This window comes from Centruroides vittatus, unplaced genomic scaffold (genome assembly GCF_030686945.1).
Source record: "Centruroides vittatus isolate TY-2023 unplaced genomic scaffold, ASM3068694v2 scaffold_769, whole genome shotgun sequence".
Lineage (NCBI taxonomy): Eukaryota > Metazoa > Arthropoda > Arachnida > Scorpiones > Buthidae > Centruroides > Centruroides vittatus.
The window spans coordinates 4,746,131-4,762,099 of NW_027122717.1; the positions used below are offsets into that span (position 1 = coordinate 4,746,131).

The 15,969-nt window shown below is 34.3% G+C and overlaps 1 protein-coding gene across 1 annotated transcript in view; it reads right to left on the reverse strand.

Annotated features, from left to right (window-relative positions):
• Window positions 1-15,969, reverse strand: part of LOC136989779 (protein AF-10-like) — an 82,517-nt gene that overhangs the window by 17,561 nt on the left and 48,987 nt on the right. Inside the window, 3 exon segments of the mRNA XM_067288046.1 lie at window positions 7,310-8,067; window positions 9,858-9,951; window positions 15,785-15,888. Of these exon segments, the coding sequence (XP_067144147.1) occupies window positions 7,310-8,067; window positions 9,858-9,951; window positions 15,785-15,888 (956 nt within the window).

The following is a 15,969-nucleotide window of genomic DNA, read 5'->3' on the forward strand; positions in this document are numbered from 1 at the left end:
ATGGAAGAAATCTGTTTGGTATTTAATTATTTTGGATATTTTTTCAAAAATCTGTTATTTCAGTAATTCCAAAGTCCATTAAATACACATGCATAATCAGGGTAGAATGTGTACATAGCTTTAGCCACTAATAGAGATTGTTTTCATCAGATTATGTAATTCTTGTAATCTCAAACTCAAGATGGTAAATTCTTCATAGAAGTAGCCATTGGTCCTCTAGATGAAATTTGTGGGTAATTTTTATTGAAGCACTTAACTACTTGCATACATAATTTTCAGGTCTTCCTTTGAATGCAGTTTTGTTTTCAATAAGTACATGTCAACTGACAATTTTTCGAAATAGATTAAATTACTAATAGCTCATAATATTAATGTATTTGTAACCAAATTGGTTAAATTATATAAGGTAAAGTCATAATTGTATTCAGGAATTACAAAAAATATTCAATTTGAAAAAAGTTCAGATAATTCGAAGTCATGATTTCTGTCCGAGTTTTGAAATAATAAGTTTTTACCATGGGTTGTGGGTTTGCCCAGAGTGTGACAAAAACATTGCATAAGGCTATAACATCTTGATGCAATGTTTTTGTCTATGCCCTGTATGTACTGTTCAAGTATACAGTATCCATATTGATAGTCGGTTGCTCTAAAGACGTATCTGTTTGTGCTCAGTGATTTTTGGATAATACCAATGGAATTTTTGGACTTACGGCTACCCAATTATACCATCATGTGCAGGAGCTCACCCTGGTTCGTTTGACCTCAATTTTATGTCTGTAGTTAAATTAACGGGGGAGTAGTTTAAATTTAATCTTAGCGTTTTTCGATCAGATCTAGCGGGGGAAAATAAACTAACAGGGGCGGCACTAGGGGGTTTAGTGCAGGGTCATTTACTATATCAGTACCTTAAATTGAGTGGAGGTAGTTAAAGTTTTAAGTGAGTAATAAGGGTTTATATTCTGTAGTATTAGAGTTAATGAAAAATTCCAAATTCTTCCGTTGCCAACGGACTTTAACAGCCACTAACGAACTTTTAACGGTCGTTTTCATTTAATAAATTATTGAAATTTTCAACTTATATAACGCATTTATTAATCGACAGACTAGGTTTAATTTTCTAGCCTTCTTTAAACGTTACTAGGGGATCTTAGACTTTTTTGTTGGGACTAAAGTTTTAGGGCTATAATACGGGTCGAAACGGCCAATTACTTGCAATTAGGTTCGGTGTTAAGTGTCTTTATGTCAGTTTGTTCCATTTTGAGGTTGTTCGGTCGACATGAATATTGAGGTTGACAACTCGGGTGACAGGGACAGAAGTGCAGCGGCCGAGGTCACACTAGAGCCACTAGAGAAGCAAGTGGTAAAGGAGGTCTCACTCCTTTTGGAGAAAATCATGGGGCTATGTCCTGCATCATTGAAGACCGGCCCAAACACCAAGGTGCGTCAGAAAATTCGCGACGCTGTCTTCAAATTGCACGGCTGCGTGCATCAAATATATGGAGTATTAAAAGATATGAGAAACCAAAGAATGGGGACTGCAACTACAACAAACACCCACACGACGAAAAGCTATGCAGCGGCTGTCAAGACCCCAGGCATTCCAAGCATTACAACAAGAAAAATAAGTAAAACAATAAAAGAAAAAATTAACAAAGAGGGGACAGGGGAAGAAGTGGCTCTCCTGTTATACCCAAGGGAGGCAGAAACAGGGAACTATACAGACATGAAAGAAATAACAGGAGTGATAAGGGAAAAAATTCAACCTAATAAACTCGAAATTACAGTACGCTCAATCAGGGGAATAAGTGGAAATGAAATTTGTATTAAAGTAGCTACGCGAAAAGATGGAAACATTCTGAAAGATGCGGTGGAGGCAATCCCTGAAGTGACAAGCAAAGTGAAAGCAAAAGTAGCGGAGGGTAGACGCCCCAAAATAATTTTAATAAATGTCCCAAACCACATAGAAGAAAACAAGCTAACTAAAATTTTGTACGAACAAAACCAACTATGGCGAGGAATGGGCCTTGAGGAGTTTCAGCAGAAATGTTGTATAACCACGACCCTTAATAAAGGCAACGTTAAAGAAGGGTGCCGGCATGTGGTACTGAGTGTGACCCCAGAAGTAAGAAAAATTTTGATAGCAAGCAAACACGTAGCGCTCGCCTGGAGCAATGTTAAGGTGGATGACTTTGTATACTTACTCAGGTGCTTCAGGTGTTGTGGCTACAACCACTTTGCCCGGGACTGTAAGAACCGGCAAAGGTGTAGCCACTGTGCAGAAGACCACCGTTTTTCAGACTGTCCAAATAGAGACAAAAAGCCAACGTGCGTTAATTGTCAGGAAGCTATTAATAATAAAAATTTACTCAGAGAGTAAGAGATATGCCCCTGATCATAATGCTTTCTTAACAAAATGTCCGATACCACAAAAGACAAAGACAGCAGTTATAATGCAGACAAATTATGGGGAGTAAACCCAACAGTAACACAAATTCTGTCAACTCATTTCAACCAAAAGCTGTAACTTTAAGAACGATAAAAATACTTCAAATTAACGCACAAAAGAGCAAGTCGGCCTGCTCCCTGTTGGTTAAGACAGCGAACGATCTGGAGGTGGATCTCATAGTAATACAGGAACCATACGTAATTGGCAATAATATAGTCAGATTTGGGAGCTGGCGAATTCTGCAGAATCAGAGCAACAAACGGCCAAAGTGTGGCATAATTGTTCGAAATGAAAAATTAGAATTAGCAATGATCCCACAACTCTCAAATGAGAAATTCACTACCAGTATAATATACCAAGACCCACAAATTTACTTAATAAATGTCTATCTTTCCCCAGCAGAAGATGACGAAGCTTGTGTTAGCGAACTGGAAGATATTATAAGAAAACTGAATAGCCAGAATATAATTGTAATGGGCGACATTAACGCAAAATCTCCCATATGGTTTAATCCTCTGGAAGAAAGAAGAGGAAGAAAAATTTCAGATATGATGGATGAAAACAGGATGACTTCAGCAAATACGAGCACAGCTCCCACTTTCTATACTGCAACAGCAGAGGGTTGGGACGATGTAGTCTTAGTCACTGAAGAACTAGACCACAGAATAGAAAATTGTGAGACTACTTATACCTTCAGGGAGCGATCACAGATACATTATCACAGAAATTAATAATTTTCAAATAGGCGAATACATCACTGGGAGAAGAATATGCAGACTGACCAAATGGGACCTATTTAGAGAGGTGTTTGCTAGGAAATGGAGAAACTATGACTTCCGAAAACTTACTACAAACTTGGACATTGATCAATATGTAACACATATAACTGAAGCAATGCAAACGGCTGGACAGCAAGCGACCAAAATAAAAAATACTGTTCGGAAAAAAACACCTTGGTAGACAAGCAAACTAGAGAGGCAGAAAAAGCAGGTTCGGAAACTTAGAAGAAAAATGACCAGAAACACCGCCGAAGAAAGAGAACGACTAAAAGAAGACTACAAGCAGGCACTTAAAAACTTCAAAAAAGAAATAAATAAGACAAGGTCTGAGGCATGGAAAAAATTTTGTGGAGAAAATCACAAGAAAGACCCATGGGATACTCCGTACCAACTGGTATTCCGAAATAGGAAGAAAACACACATGCCAGACATCACGAACGAAACCTATAGCCAGAACAATCTAGACATCATCCAGAACATAGAAAAAATTCTACAATTCCATTTCCCGAGTGACAATCCCGATTTAGACATTGAAATACACAAGTTAATCAGAACTGAGCATGGCCAATGTAAAACTCACAACAATGATACCCCATTTGCCTTTAAGGAGGTCCAAAAGGCTATTCATACTCTTAAAAATGGGAAATCACCTGGACTAGACAGCATTACGGCAGAAATGGTAAAAGCAGCATTTAACGAGATACCAATAGCCTTTGTCTATCTATATAATGAATGTCTGAGAAAGGGATACTTTCCAGATAGTTGGAAAAAAGCAAATGTGAAATTCATTCCAAAAACCAAAAACGCACGTGACCCAGAGGAGTTTAGGCCAATAAGCCTACTCCCGGTATTAGGGAAAATCTTAGATGGCTTAATAATCAACAGAGTCTATCATCATCTACAAAAGAATAACAAACTAAGTGACCTTCAATTTGGATTCAAAAAAGAGCGTTCTACAATCCAAGCAGCCCTCAGAGTCAAGAATTTCATCAAGAATGCTTGGGAAATGGGTCAACATTCCATGCTCATCTCAATAGACTTTAAAAAAGCTTTTGATTTTCTATGGTGGCCGAGCATCTTCAAACGCTTGAACGAGACTGAATGCCCTGCCAATATTCAAATGATTCTAAGAAACTATTTACACAACAGGACAGCAGGATACTACTCCAACAACATTACAATTGAAAGAAAGGTTACCAGAGGTTGCCCGCAAGGCTCGAGAAGTGGGCCAGGCCTCTGGAATCTGGGCTTTGACAGTCTGCTAGAAGAATTCAATGAAAGGGAAGATACAAAAATACAGGCTTTTGCTGATGATGTTATATTGATGATTTCGGATAAAAACTGTGACAAACTAGCAGAAAAAGGCAATAAAGCAACAGGGAAAATAGCTGAGTGAAGCCAAAAACATAATCTTCAGATTAACTATAAGAAATGTGAAATACTAGTTAGTACAAAAAAGATAGGGAAAGGACAATTAAAGAGACAAATCGGAATATACATAAATGGGAATAAGATAAAAAATGTCAATGAGATGCGATATCTAGGAATTTACTTTGACAGGGCCCTTACCTGGAAAAGTCACGTAAACCAAATTCATCAAAAAATGCTCCAAAAAATAAATATACTTTTGCAAATATCTCGTAATGTTTGGGGTCTCAACTACAAATCCACAAAGTTAATATATAAAGCGGCAATCGAGCCGACAATTCTATACGGGATACAAGTGTGGGGAGAAGCCATTAACAAAATAGAAATAAAGAGGAAACTACGAACGATCCAACGAAAATTTATGATAAATATCTGTAAAGCGTATAGAACGGCACCAACTGATGGTCTGTTAGTACTGGCAAACATCCTACCGGTTGACCTTAAAGCAAAACAACTTAACTGGGAATGGACATTAATAAAAGAAGACATCAGCAGCCTTAATGCTAAGGATATTGAAAACAAAATTAAGAATGGGCCACTACCCCCGAATAGCAATAACCTCATACAAGAAATAAAAGATAATCAAATTGAGAGGGTAAGGAACAACGGAGACATGGATAAACATCCAGCACAAGATGTCAACTATGAAACAAACATGGACAACAAGAATGTCAACAGAGAAGACTGCTGGAGAGTATTTACGGACGGTTCGAGGAGGGCAGAAGGAGTTGGTTGTGGGATTGTAATCTTTGACCCAAAGAACATTAAGACTTATCAGGCTAGCCTTAAAATGGCAAATTATTGCACAATCACCCAAGCAGAGCTTTGGGGTGTTTTCAAAGCCTTACAACATATTGACAAAAAATCCCAATGGTACAAGGGACCTACAATAATATACACCGACAGCAGGGTAGTTATTCACACCCTTAAAAACCAAACTAGAAGTACTTTACTTGCACACGAAACAATTGAATTGGCTCATAGAATTGGCGGCAACAAAATACTCAAATTCCATTGGATTCCTGGCCATAAAGGGTACAAGGGAAACGAGACTGCCAACATGCTGGCTAAGAAAGCAGCAAAAAGCAACCTACCAATAACATATAGTAGAATACCAATCAAAGTAGTTAAGCAAAAAATTAGAGAAATAATAGATCAAAGATGGCAAGAAGAATGGGAACACTCGAACACAGGTAGAACTTTGTATAGCTTCATACCGACGATCGCCATCAGAAGAGCATGTAGACATCTTAAACCTACCTACAAAATTACTCAATGTTTACTAGGACACGGTAACTTTAATGAATATCTCTTTCGATTTGGAAAGAGAAATACTGATAAGTGCGATATAGACAGTGACAGCATTGACAACGTGACACATTACTTATTCCAGTGCAGCAAATACGAACATCCTCGCGAAACCTTTATGAGACAATGTGTTTTGGCCGGCTCAAATTGGCCACCAAAGCGCACAGCACTTGTGCAAAGTAAAATGTTATTCGATAACCTCTGTAAATTTATAAAAGCAACAAAAAAACTGTCTGCAAGAAAACAGTCAGAATATCCATCAGAAGACAATGAAAGAACTACTACAAGTGAAGAAATTAATTAAATTGTCGACAAACAACTGATCATCTTGTACATATGTTACAACTGTTCACATTGTAAGTCTCAATGTAGGCAAAGTAGCCTAAATTGTATTTTTTTCCTAAAGTTTGTTCTGTTAATGTATGCCGAAGCAAGACGACTCTGCAGACCCCTTTCCCTTCATATCCTAATCTTCCATCTAATCTATCACTATTACTTCTTTCCTTTCATTTCTTTCAGGGCTAAGTCAGTCAACAAGATAGACAGCCCTCTTAATCTTTACTCGTAGTAGTAGTAGTATCCATATTTATTTTATTATAATGCAGTCAAACCTCAATTTAGCAGAACCATTTGTTTAGTTTTGAAGCTAGCACTAAATCAAACAAAACATTAAACTGAAATAACTCAAACAATAAGAATCATATATAGTAACCAGTTTGAGAATTGAAAATTGTGATTTGATAACAACAATGTTGTTTTCAATGCAAAATTGTACACATAATAATTCAGAGATACCAAAGGATTTAATATTTATTTAAAAGATTCATTCACAAGTACTTAACTATGTTAATATTTACAAGGATGGTGTTACTTAAGAAGGGGCTATATGAGATATGTTGTTGTTGCCTTGTTGTCCTTATTTCAATTAATAATAATATTATATTTGTCAATGTGGACTTAAATTATTAGTAGGACAGTTAAACTGATGTCCTACTAATAATTTAAGTCCACGTTGACAAATATAATATTAATATATGAAATATGGTTGTATATATTAATATATATTTATTCTTTATATATTTATTATATTCTTTGTCAAAAATAAACTTGTTAATTGGTGTTTTTCTTAAACAATATAAATGTCTAATAACTTTTTTACTGATCTTAAAGACTTTATAGGTTACACAAACTGAAAGTAAGCTGTTTGATTTTATGAAATTAAAAAGCTTTTCTCAGTGAAACAATGTTAAAAATTTCTAATGTTTATATTATATAACAATTATATTTTTATTAATGTCACTATGCATCTAGAATTATAACAAAAGAAATTGCATTACTGAATTTGTACCTTGCATTATTTTTCTTATGTTTCTTTCTTTCTCCTTTCTCTATCGAACCATTGTGAGAACGTTTATTTGACTGTTGATTTTCATGATTATTTCTGTTCCCAGATCCTAACTCAGTTGTTATGAAATTTTCATACATACTACTGAAAGTTGGTGTTGGACTGGACGTGGTGGTGGTTGTTGAAGGAGTCGATGAAGATGAAGATACTTGAGTGGCTGGAGACTGTGATGCTTTTCCTTGATTATCAACATTTGAAGAAATGGACTTCTTCTTCTTGTGCTTATCAGATCCAAACACAGGACTACCATTATGAGTAATAACAGTTTCTGTAAAATTTGCTGTAGTAAATTTACTACCAATGCTACTAGTGCTACTAACAGCAGCTGTAGTGTCTGATTTAATTGTGGTATCATTACTTAATTGACCATTTACTTCTAAATTACAGCTACTGGCATTGCTATTATCACTTTGTGATATAGATATCACTTCACCTATAGCAGAAGATCCCTCTGCATTCTCATTGTTACATGAAACTTCGGAAGGGGGAGGAGGAGGAGGTGGTGGCGGAGCAGCGGCAGCAGACGGCATGACGGTTGGTGACATCATGTGAGATTTTGATTTTCTTTCGCCTCTTCCACGACCTTTGTCTTTTGCTTCGGGACGTGGTGGAGAGTGTTTTTCAGGACTCGGTTCTGGGGTGGCATTATCAGCAGGAATTGGCTTAAAAGCGGGAATCGTTTTAATGTTGCTGTCTTTTTTCTACAACAAAATATTGTCTTAATGTAATGACAGATTTTAATTTATAAATAATAGAAAATACAATAATATACTAACAAAAAACAATCAAAAAAATATAACATAAATTTATAATAAATAGTTGTCACAGAATCGTAAAATATTGCATAAAAATCTAGAAAAATAATTTTATAATGAACAAATCAAACATCTGCTTTAATGGAACTTCTAGTAAAATAAAAATGCACCTTTTCAGGTTTATGAACTCATCTTCAGTGTAGGAGAAATATTGAATAGTGAATAGGTGGCGTGAGAATTAGAAAAAACATTAGAAGAATTATCCTACAAAATAAAACTGAAAAACTGAGGAGTTCAGATATGAAAGCTAGATATGTGAAAATAACGTTCATAGTAAAATTAACTATAGAATCTACCAGTGATAGATCCAGAAAAACCCAAAGAAAGCTAACTCAAAATTTAAAATATTTGAATAATTATAAATACCTTTTATTAACACATGCAGGATGATTGTATTGTGGACATTCTGATAAACCATATTGCAATCGTAAATGTTTTTAAAAACAAATTTTGAAGTTTAAACAAATAAATTAACTTTTTTTGTGTAGATGGGGAGAACTTAAGCCCTGTAGCTTTGGGGATCTGCCCCTGAAATCTATCAATGGGGTTTATTTATCAAAAATCCTTACTTTTAAAGTAATATAACTTTTAGTTAATATTGTCTTAAATTATAATATCTTGTTTAAGTATGCATAAAATTTTTAAACTTTAATAATTTTGAATATTGTCAAATTTGTTCAACTAATAATAGCTTTAAAGAATTCATAAATTTTTGTTATTAAACTATCTAAAATTAATATTTATACAGAACGATCTGAAAAATATGGGAATTAAAAAATTTAACTATCCAGAACAATTGAAAAATATAAATAAAAATTGAATTAATGATTGACTTGTAGATGTAATTTAAATTTATAATGATATAAAAATGCTCACATATAAGCTTGATGAATATAAGTTTTTCTTACAGTAACTTTTAAGACAATTTTTTACTCCTACAAAATATCTGACCTATGACTGATAGAAATAACTTAGCTACATAACATTCATTCTAGCTGACCAGTAAATAGCAAGGTTGAGGCCAAAGTTTTAAATGTGAAAATGTGTATGTCGGACATTCAGCGCCGGTTTCCTGTAATCCTAGAAGTTTGACAATGGCGTTTGGAATGTCGAGCATGATTTCACTGACTATCCAAATGTCATTGTCAAACTTCTAGGCTTACAGAATAGTGGCACTGAATGTCCGACTTTTAAAACTTTGGCCTCAACTTCGCTAATAATCTACTATAAATTTAGGAGTTGACTTATATGATGAGTATAAACCTAAACCAGAATTCTAAACCAGAGATTTTGTGATCAACTTATGTTATATTAACTTATATGCATTTATTGTAACAATAACTGTATAGAAATTGGTTTCTTAAAACTTCTGTCCTATCGGCAGTAAGAGAGCCTTTTTAGCAAGCCCATTATGGTTTCAGCCAGGCCTACAATTGGACAGCCAGGTAATGAGGGATGAAAGCAGATATATTCACTCTCTGAAAAATTCTTGGGGTTTTTTGACTCAGAGTTCCCTAGAGCAGTAGGCTGCCACCTTAGCTATTCAGCCATCCAGATGTCTATACAAGTCGATACAATGTGCCTCTGAATTTTCTTATAGCAAACACAATCAAGGTATATAATAATTACAATTGTTTTATACTTTTATTTTTCATATTTAAAAAAATAAAACTTACCAACTTTTGATAATGATAATGGCAATATCCACAATATTTGACATTATCAAGATAATTTCCTGCTTCTTCACAGAGGAGTCCGGCAGCTTGAGCACTAATTAAATATAGAGTAAAAAAAATTTTACATCATGTTAACATTGTATATTTGTAACAAATTTTAATCATAAACATATGCAACAATACAATTAATTCAATAACTAAATTCTCCAGAAATGTAACTCAAGGATTCTCTTTTAGATGTATTTGCATAGGAGTATGGTTGCTTTGAAAACACTAATAGCAGAACTGTATGATATGTTTCTTCTAATTGGATTAGACTTAACAAACTCAAATCAAAAATAAATTTAATGGATATAGAACCATATTCACCTAACTATAAATCCATGATTTTCAGAAAAAAGAGATTTGAAAATTTGACCAACTTTTAATTGTCCACCAAAAGTTTGCTATTTTATATAATAATATAATTTTTCCAGGAAAAGTATATTATATTATTAGTGTTTTTTCCTGAAAAAGACTCTAAAAATTGCATTATTTTCTCTCTGGAACATGAGATAGTCATTTTCATTCCTAAAGGAATGAAAGTATTTCACATTCAAGAATTGAGATGCATCTGGATTTTGTTGGCTGCATCACAAAATTTGTTTTGAAAAATCCCACACACTGACTTTGGTCACAAGTTTTTGAAAAAAGTACATGGATTAAAATGGTAATAAAAAAATACAGTATAGCATCGTTTATCTGAAAGCCGATCAACCGAAACCTCATTAACTGAAAGCGTTCCAGTCAGACTGTGTTGTGCTGAATCGAACGTTTTTGATACTAGATTAACTTCCAAAATATAATTTTTTTGTTTTTATATTTTTCAATATATTTATTTTGTAATTCTGTCTCGACACCTATCAACCTTTAAAATGCAGCCTTCTAATTCTTATTCCAAACATTTTCAGTCTTTTTAAAAGGCCTTCTTCAGGAAAACAAATCGAAATGATTCTTTCTTTAACTGATTGTTTGTTCTGGAACGTAATAAATTTTAACTTTGAATTTAACTGCACAGGCTTGTATACAAATACCTATAAATGGTGATGGTACTCGTACCAACATACATAATAATATATAAATAAATATAATATATGAATAAATAAATAATTAGCCGCTCGTCTCTTAATTATTATTCAGAATTAGGCTTGCTCTCCATGCGGCTGATATTTTACTGGACTCTCTAAAATTTACTGCGAGTCCTTCTTGGTGCATCTTATACACTGGAGGGCAAAAGTTAAGTTACAAGTAGTTTTTGCCTCACAACTTTTGAAATAAAGCACCAAAACATTTTGAAAATGTAGACATATATGCAAATTTACATGACAAATAAGAAAATAGAAAAATATCTTGTCAATATGCAAATTACGTATGTTTAATTCAATCTTTAGTGGTTTGCTGATTAGAACGCTCCTTTGACTTTGCTGTTTTTTGTAATCAAACTTTATTTAAACTGCTTTTTTTTTAATTAAGGCATATTCATTAACATTCTAATTGCTTCTAGGCATCATTTAGATGATTCTTTAAGATAACATACTATTGGATGGATGGAAATGGGGCTTAGTCAAGCTGATGCAGCAAGGCGCCTAAAAGTTTCAAGAATGGTGGTTTTACGGCTCTGGAAACAGTTTACAGTTAGAGGGAATATCTCCAGAATTCCCATGAAAGGAGTCCAAGAGTTACCACACTGCAAGATGACCAGTTTTTTGAAATTAACTGCCAAACTCAATAGAGGACTAACATGTAGGATGCTTGCTTCTGAGCTTCAATCAGTCACAGAAAAAAGAATTTCTGTCAGAACTGTATTCAGAAGGCTTGCTGCTGTTGGTCTTTATGCAAGACGCCCAGTTATGTGTATTCCATTGTCACCGTTCCACAAAAAAGTGCACTTGAATTGGAGTCATCAACATCAAGACTAGACAGACCACAACTGGAGCAACGTTCTTTTCACAGATGAATCCTGCTTTAGCCTACAGAGTGATTCTTGCCGATGCTTTATCTGGAGAGAGGCTGGAACACGATATAAGCCATCAAACATAAGAGAAAAAGACAACTTTGGTGGAGGTGGTATGATGGTCTGGGCAGGAATCTCTCTTACTGGGCACACCAAGCTCCATGTCTTTGAAGGAGTTTCCTTAACAGGTCAAAGGTATCGCGATGAGATCCTTGAGCATTATTCATCCAATGGCTCACACAGAAGGCATGGATTTTGTTTTAATGGATGATAATGCTCGTCCCCACAGAGCGAACTTGGTGACTCAGTATCTTCAAGACATTAGAATCCAAAGAAAGGACTGGCCATCCAGGTCTCCAGATTTGAACCCGATAGAGCATGCTTGGGATGCCCTCAAAAGATGGGTGGGAAGTCTCTGTCCCCCACCAGAAACCTTGATGAGCTCAAGACTGCTCTCAAAGAGAATGGACTTTAATTCCTAATGAATTGATCAATAACCTTGTAAAGAGTGTGAGAAGCAGGTGTCTAGCATGTATTGCTGTAAAGAGTGGTCACACACCCTACTGAGTGAATAAATTTGTTATTTTAATAAAGTTTCTATTTTATTTTAAATTAAGAATAAAAAAAAAAAACACTTGTAACTTAACTTTTGCCCTCCAGTTGTATATCTGCCATGTCTCCGCATATATTAAGACCAAAAACGTTTGGAATTAGAATTAGAAGGCTGCATTTTAAAGGTTGATAGGTGTCGAGACGAAATTATTAAGTAGTGTAGTTAAAGAAGAATGTATTTATTTTGTTTGTACAAAATAAAAAAATAATTTTTAACGATACAATAGTCATGATTATTATTTTAAAAAATTTATGTTAGGCTTAACATTGATGAAAATTCAATATATAGTGACACGCAACAGAGAAAAATTTCAACATGGGATAGGTTAATATATTTTTTCATACATAATCAGTTATCCGAAAAATAAGTTATTCGAACAACCCCAGTCCCCAGCTGATTTGGATAAACAACACTACTGTATAAATAAAATAATGGCTACTTCAGTGATAAATTCTGGTCAAGAGGAATATATGATTGGTTATGAAACAAACCTGTCATTTTAGATACCCAGTTATTATATTTAACTTCCATTATATGTTTTTTAGATAAACAAAAAATATGAAATGCTTATGCTTAAACTGTTTGGAATTTTACATATCTGCTTACAGTGCCAAATAGAACAATGTTGAATATAATAGGAACACACTATTAATGAAAAACTGCAAAATTTAGAGTTAGCCACATATGAATATATACCCAGGATTTTATTAATATTTTAAAATTAATTTATAACTTCTTGGTATCTTATATACAAAGAATAGCAAATCTATGACACACATGCCAGAATGCCTAACATGCAATAAAACATACAATTTCATTTATCTTTTACTGTGCATTTTTAATTTACACCTTAATTTCAGTTTCTTATTCTGACTTTTATATTTAGTTCAATTCATAACTTTCATAGAATGCTTAGGCCTTGGACAATTTGGTATCAGAAACAAGCACCACTTTTGACACATCAAGGCCTTCAAAATCTATAAATCAATATATAAAGGGAACTTTGTCAACTACAAGGACCTAAACATGATATTAAATACTTAATAATGCAATGAGCATTTTTATTATTATTTTTTGTCTTTTTTGTGCATGTCATAGTGATGAAGTGGATTGTAAATTTTTATTTTTTATATTTAAACATGTTCAGTGTTAGATTATTTCTGTTCTATGTCCAGTAGTATTTGCATATGTTCAATTTTTGAAACAACAACCTGATGAAGATCATTAAAAATGATTGAAAATGTTAATTTTTTCCAGTTGAATAAACCTTTTTGCTGCTATTTAAATTTGAGTGTATTTGAGTAACATTTATTTCAGTTTATAATCATCCTTTTTTTTTACATTTATTCTAATTAAATCATATTCACTCAATTTGTTTAAAACCAGTTATTTAAACTCTAAAGCATTAACACAAACAAACTTTTTAAAAAGTTCAATATAGCTACACTGCTGGTCATCGAAAATGCAACACCCTGAAGGAAGTGTCCAAATCAAGTAAAATTTGCACCATGCATTTGCAGCGATGAGATATGCAAATGATTAGCATTTCAGTGCAGATGCACATCACGGGTGCCTGTTGTGCCACCTGCAACACTATATAAAGGGAGAATAGAAGGCCGTTTTGAAGTACTGGAATTGTTCTTTCGTGCGTTTTTTTTGGCGTAAGCAGCTTCAGTATGCCACGCAGAAGAAAACGAGTGCCTTTCGAGCACGTTTCTGAGTTCGACCAAGGAAGAATAGTAGGAATTCCACTCCCGCACCCCCTAGTACGCATTGCTGGTACACTGACCAGCCAGTGCTACATCTCTGAGGTGTTGGAGCCTGTTGTCCTCCCACACCTTCAGAGCTTGCCAACGGCCACATTCCAACAGGATAATGCGCAACCACACATGGCACGCATTGCTCAAGACTTCTTCTTCGCCTATCAGATTGCATTGATGCCTTGGCCTCCTTGTTCTTCCGATCTCTCACCTATAGAAAACATCTGGTCGATGATTGCAGAACGATACACCACCTGCTGCTATACCAGATCAACTTTGGCAATATGTGAAAGCAGCATGGAATGCTATATCCCAACAACATATCCAAAGCCTCTTTGACTCAATGCCGAGACGTGTATAGCAGTTATAGCCAGCAATGGTGGCAACACTCCATGCCGATTCCATCATCTTCCTCACTTCACAAGAGACTGTATTTTCAATCATTTGATCTTTGTACAAGATGTTATCTCCCAAATAAATTTGGTTGTGATATCTCTGGTCCTTCTTGGTGTTGCATTTTGGATGGCCAGCAGTGTATTTTGGCATGAAAATTCCAAAAATTTACCATCTCTATTACATACTAAAAACAAATCTATCCATAACAATTAGCTAATGATGTAAGATTGGCAAGTTTGAGAACAAGTCTGTTACTTATAATAATAGTAATAAGTAACTTTTGTACTTACTACTATTATTATAATTAAGAAACATAATTTTGAAGAAAGATATTACGCAAAATAAATTTTTGGTATATAAATAATTATTTATATTGTACAAAGGTTGTCCAAAAAGTAATATCTGTTTGTTCATAGATGGTGTTGAGAGCAACATACATCAGGCATGCAAAGTTAACTTATCCTGTCACTTACACACTTGCTTGAAATAACTTATATGTTGATCAAGTGAATTGTACAGTTCTTGTGCATCATTAAAAGGGCAACAAAAATTAGTAATTCCACAGAATATGAAGTGCACACTGTCATTCAGTTTCTGAATGCCAAAAACATTTGTCCAAAGGACATTCATTGTTGAATTTCAGGAGTGCATGGTGACAATGTGATAGGCTGCATAAGGCCATTCAAAACAAGTGGAATGGCATGTTGTGGTGATGTGCATCCTCAGTAGACCATATATTTGCTTCAATGCTTCAAATGGAATGTTCTTCACCATCCTGCCTAATTTGGACTTGGCTCCCAGTGACTATCACCTGTTTGGGAAATTGAAAAAGTTTCTGGGAGGAAAGTGATTCACCAGTGCCAACAAATTGAAAGATGAAGTCACACAGTGGTTAAAGGGCTTGGCACTAGAAGTCTACAATGACAACATTCAAAAATTGGCCACAAGACATGACAAGTGCGTAAACAATAGTGGTGTTTATGTCAAAAAAATGACTAAATCAGTATGTAATATTAAGGAAAATAAAAACTTTGAATAAGTAGACTTGTTTTGTGATTATGGGCAAATAGATACTACTTTCTGAACAACCTTTATATATTAAAAGAATAAAATATGTCTTGATGATACATAATTTTTGTGGCCTGTAGATGTCATAAATACATACCATGTAACATGAAAATACTGTTTACAACCTGATTTATTGCATTGCATGCATGCACCAATTGTAGCTTTACTCTCCATTCCTTGCTCTTCACAAATGTAGCAGCTCTGAAACAAACAATTTTAATATTTATATTATTATAATTATTATTCTACATTTCTAGGAATACAAAAGTTTAAATTTTTATG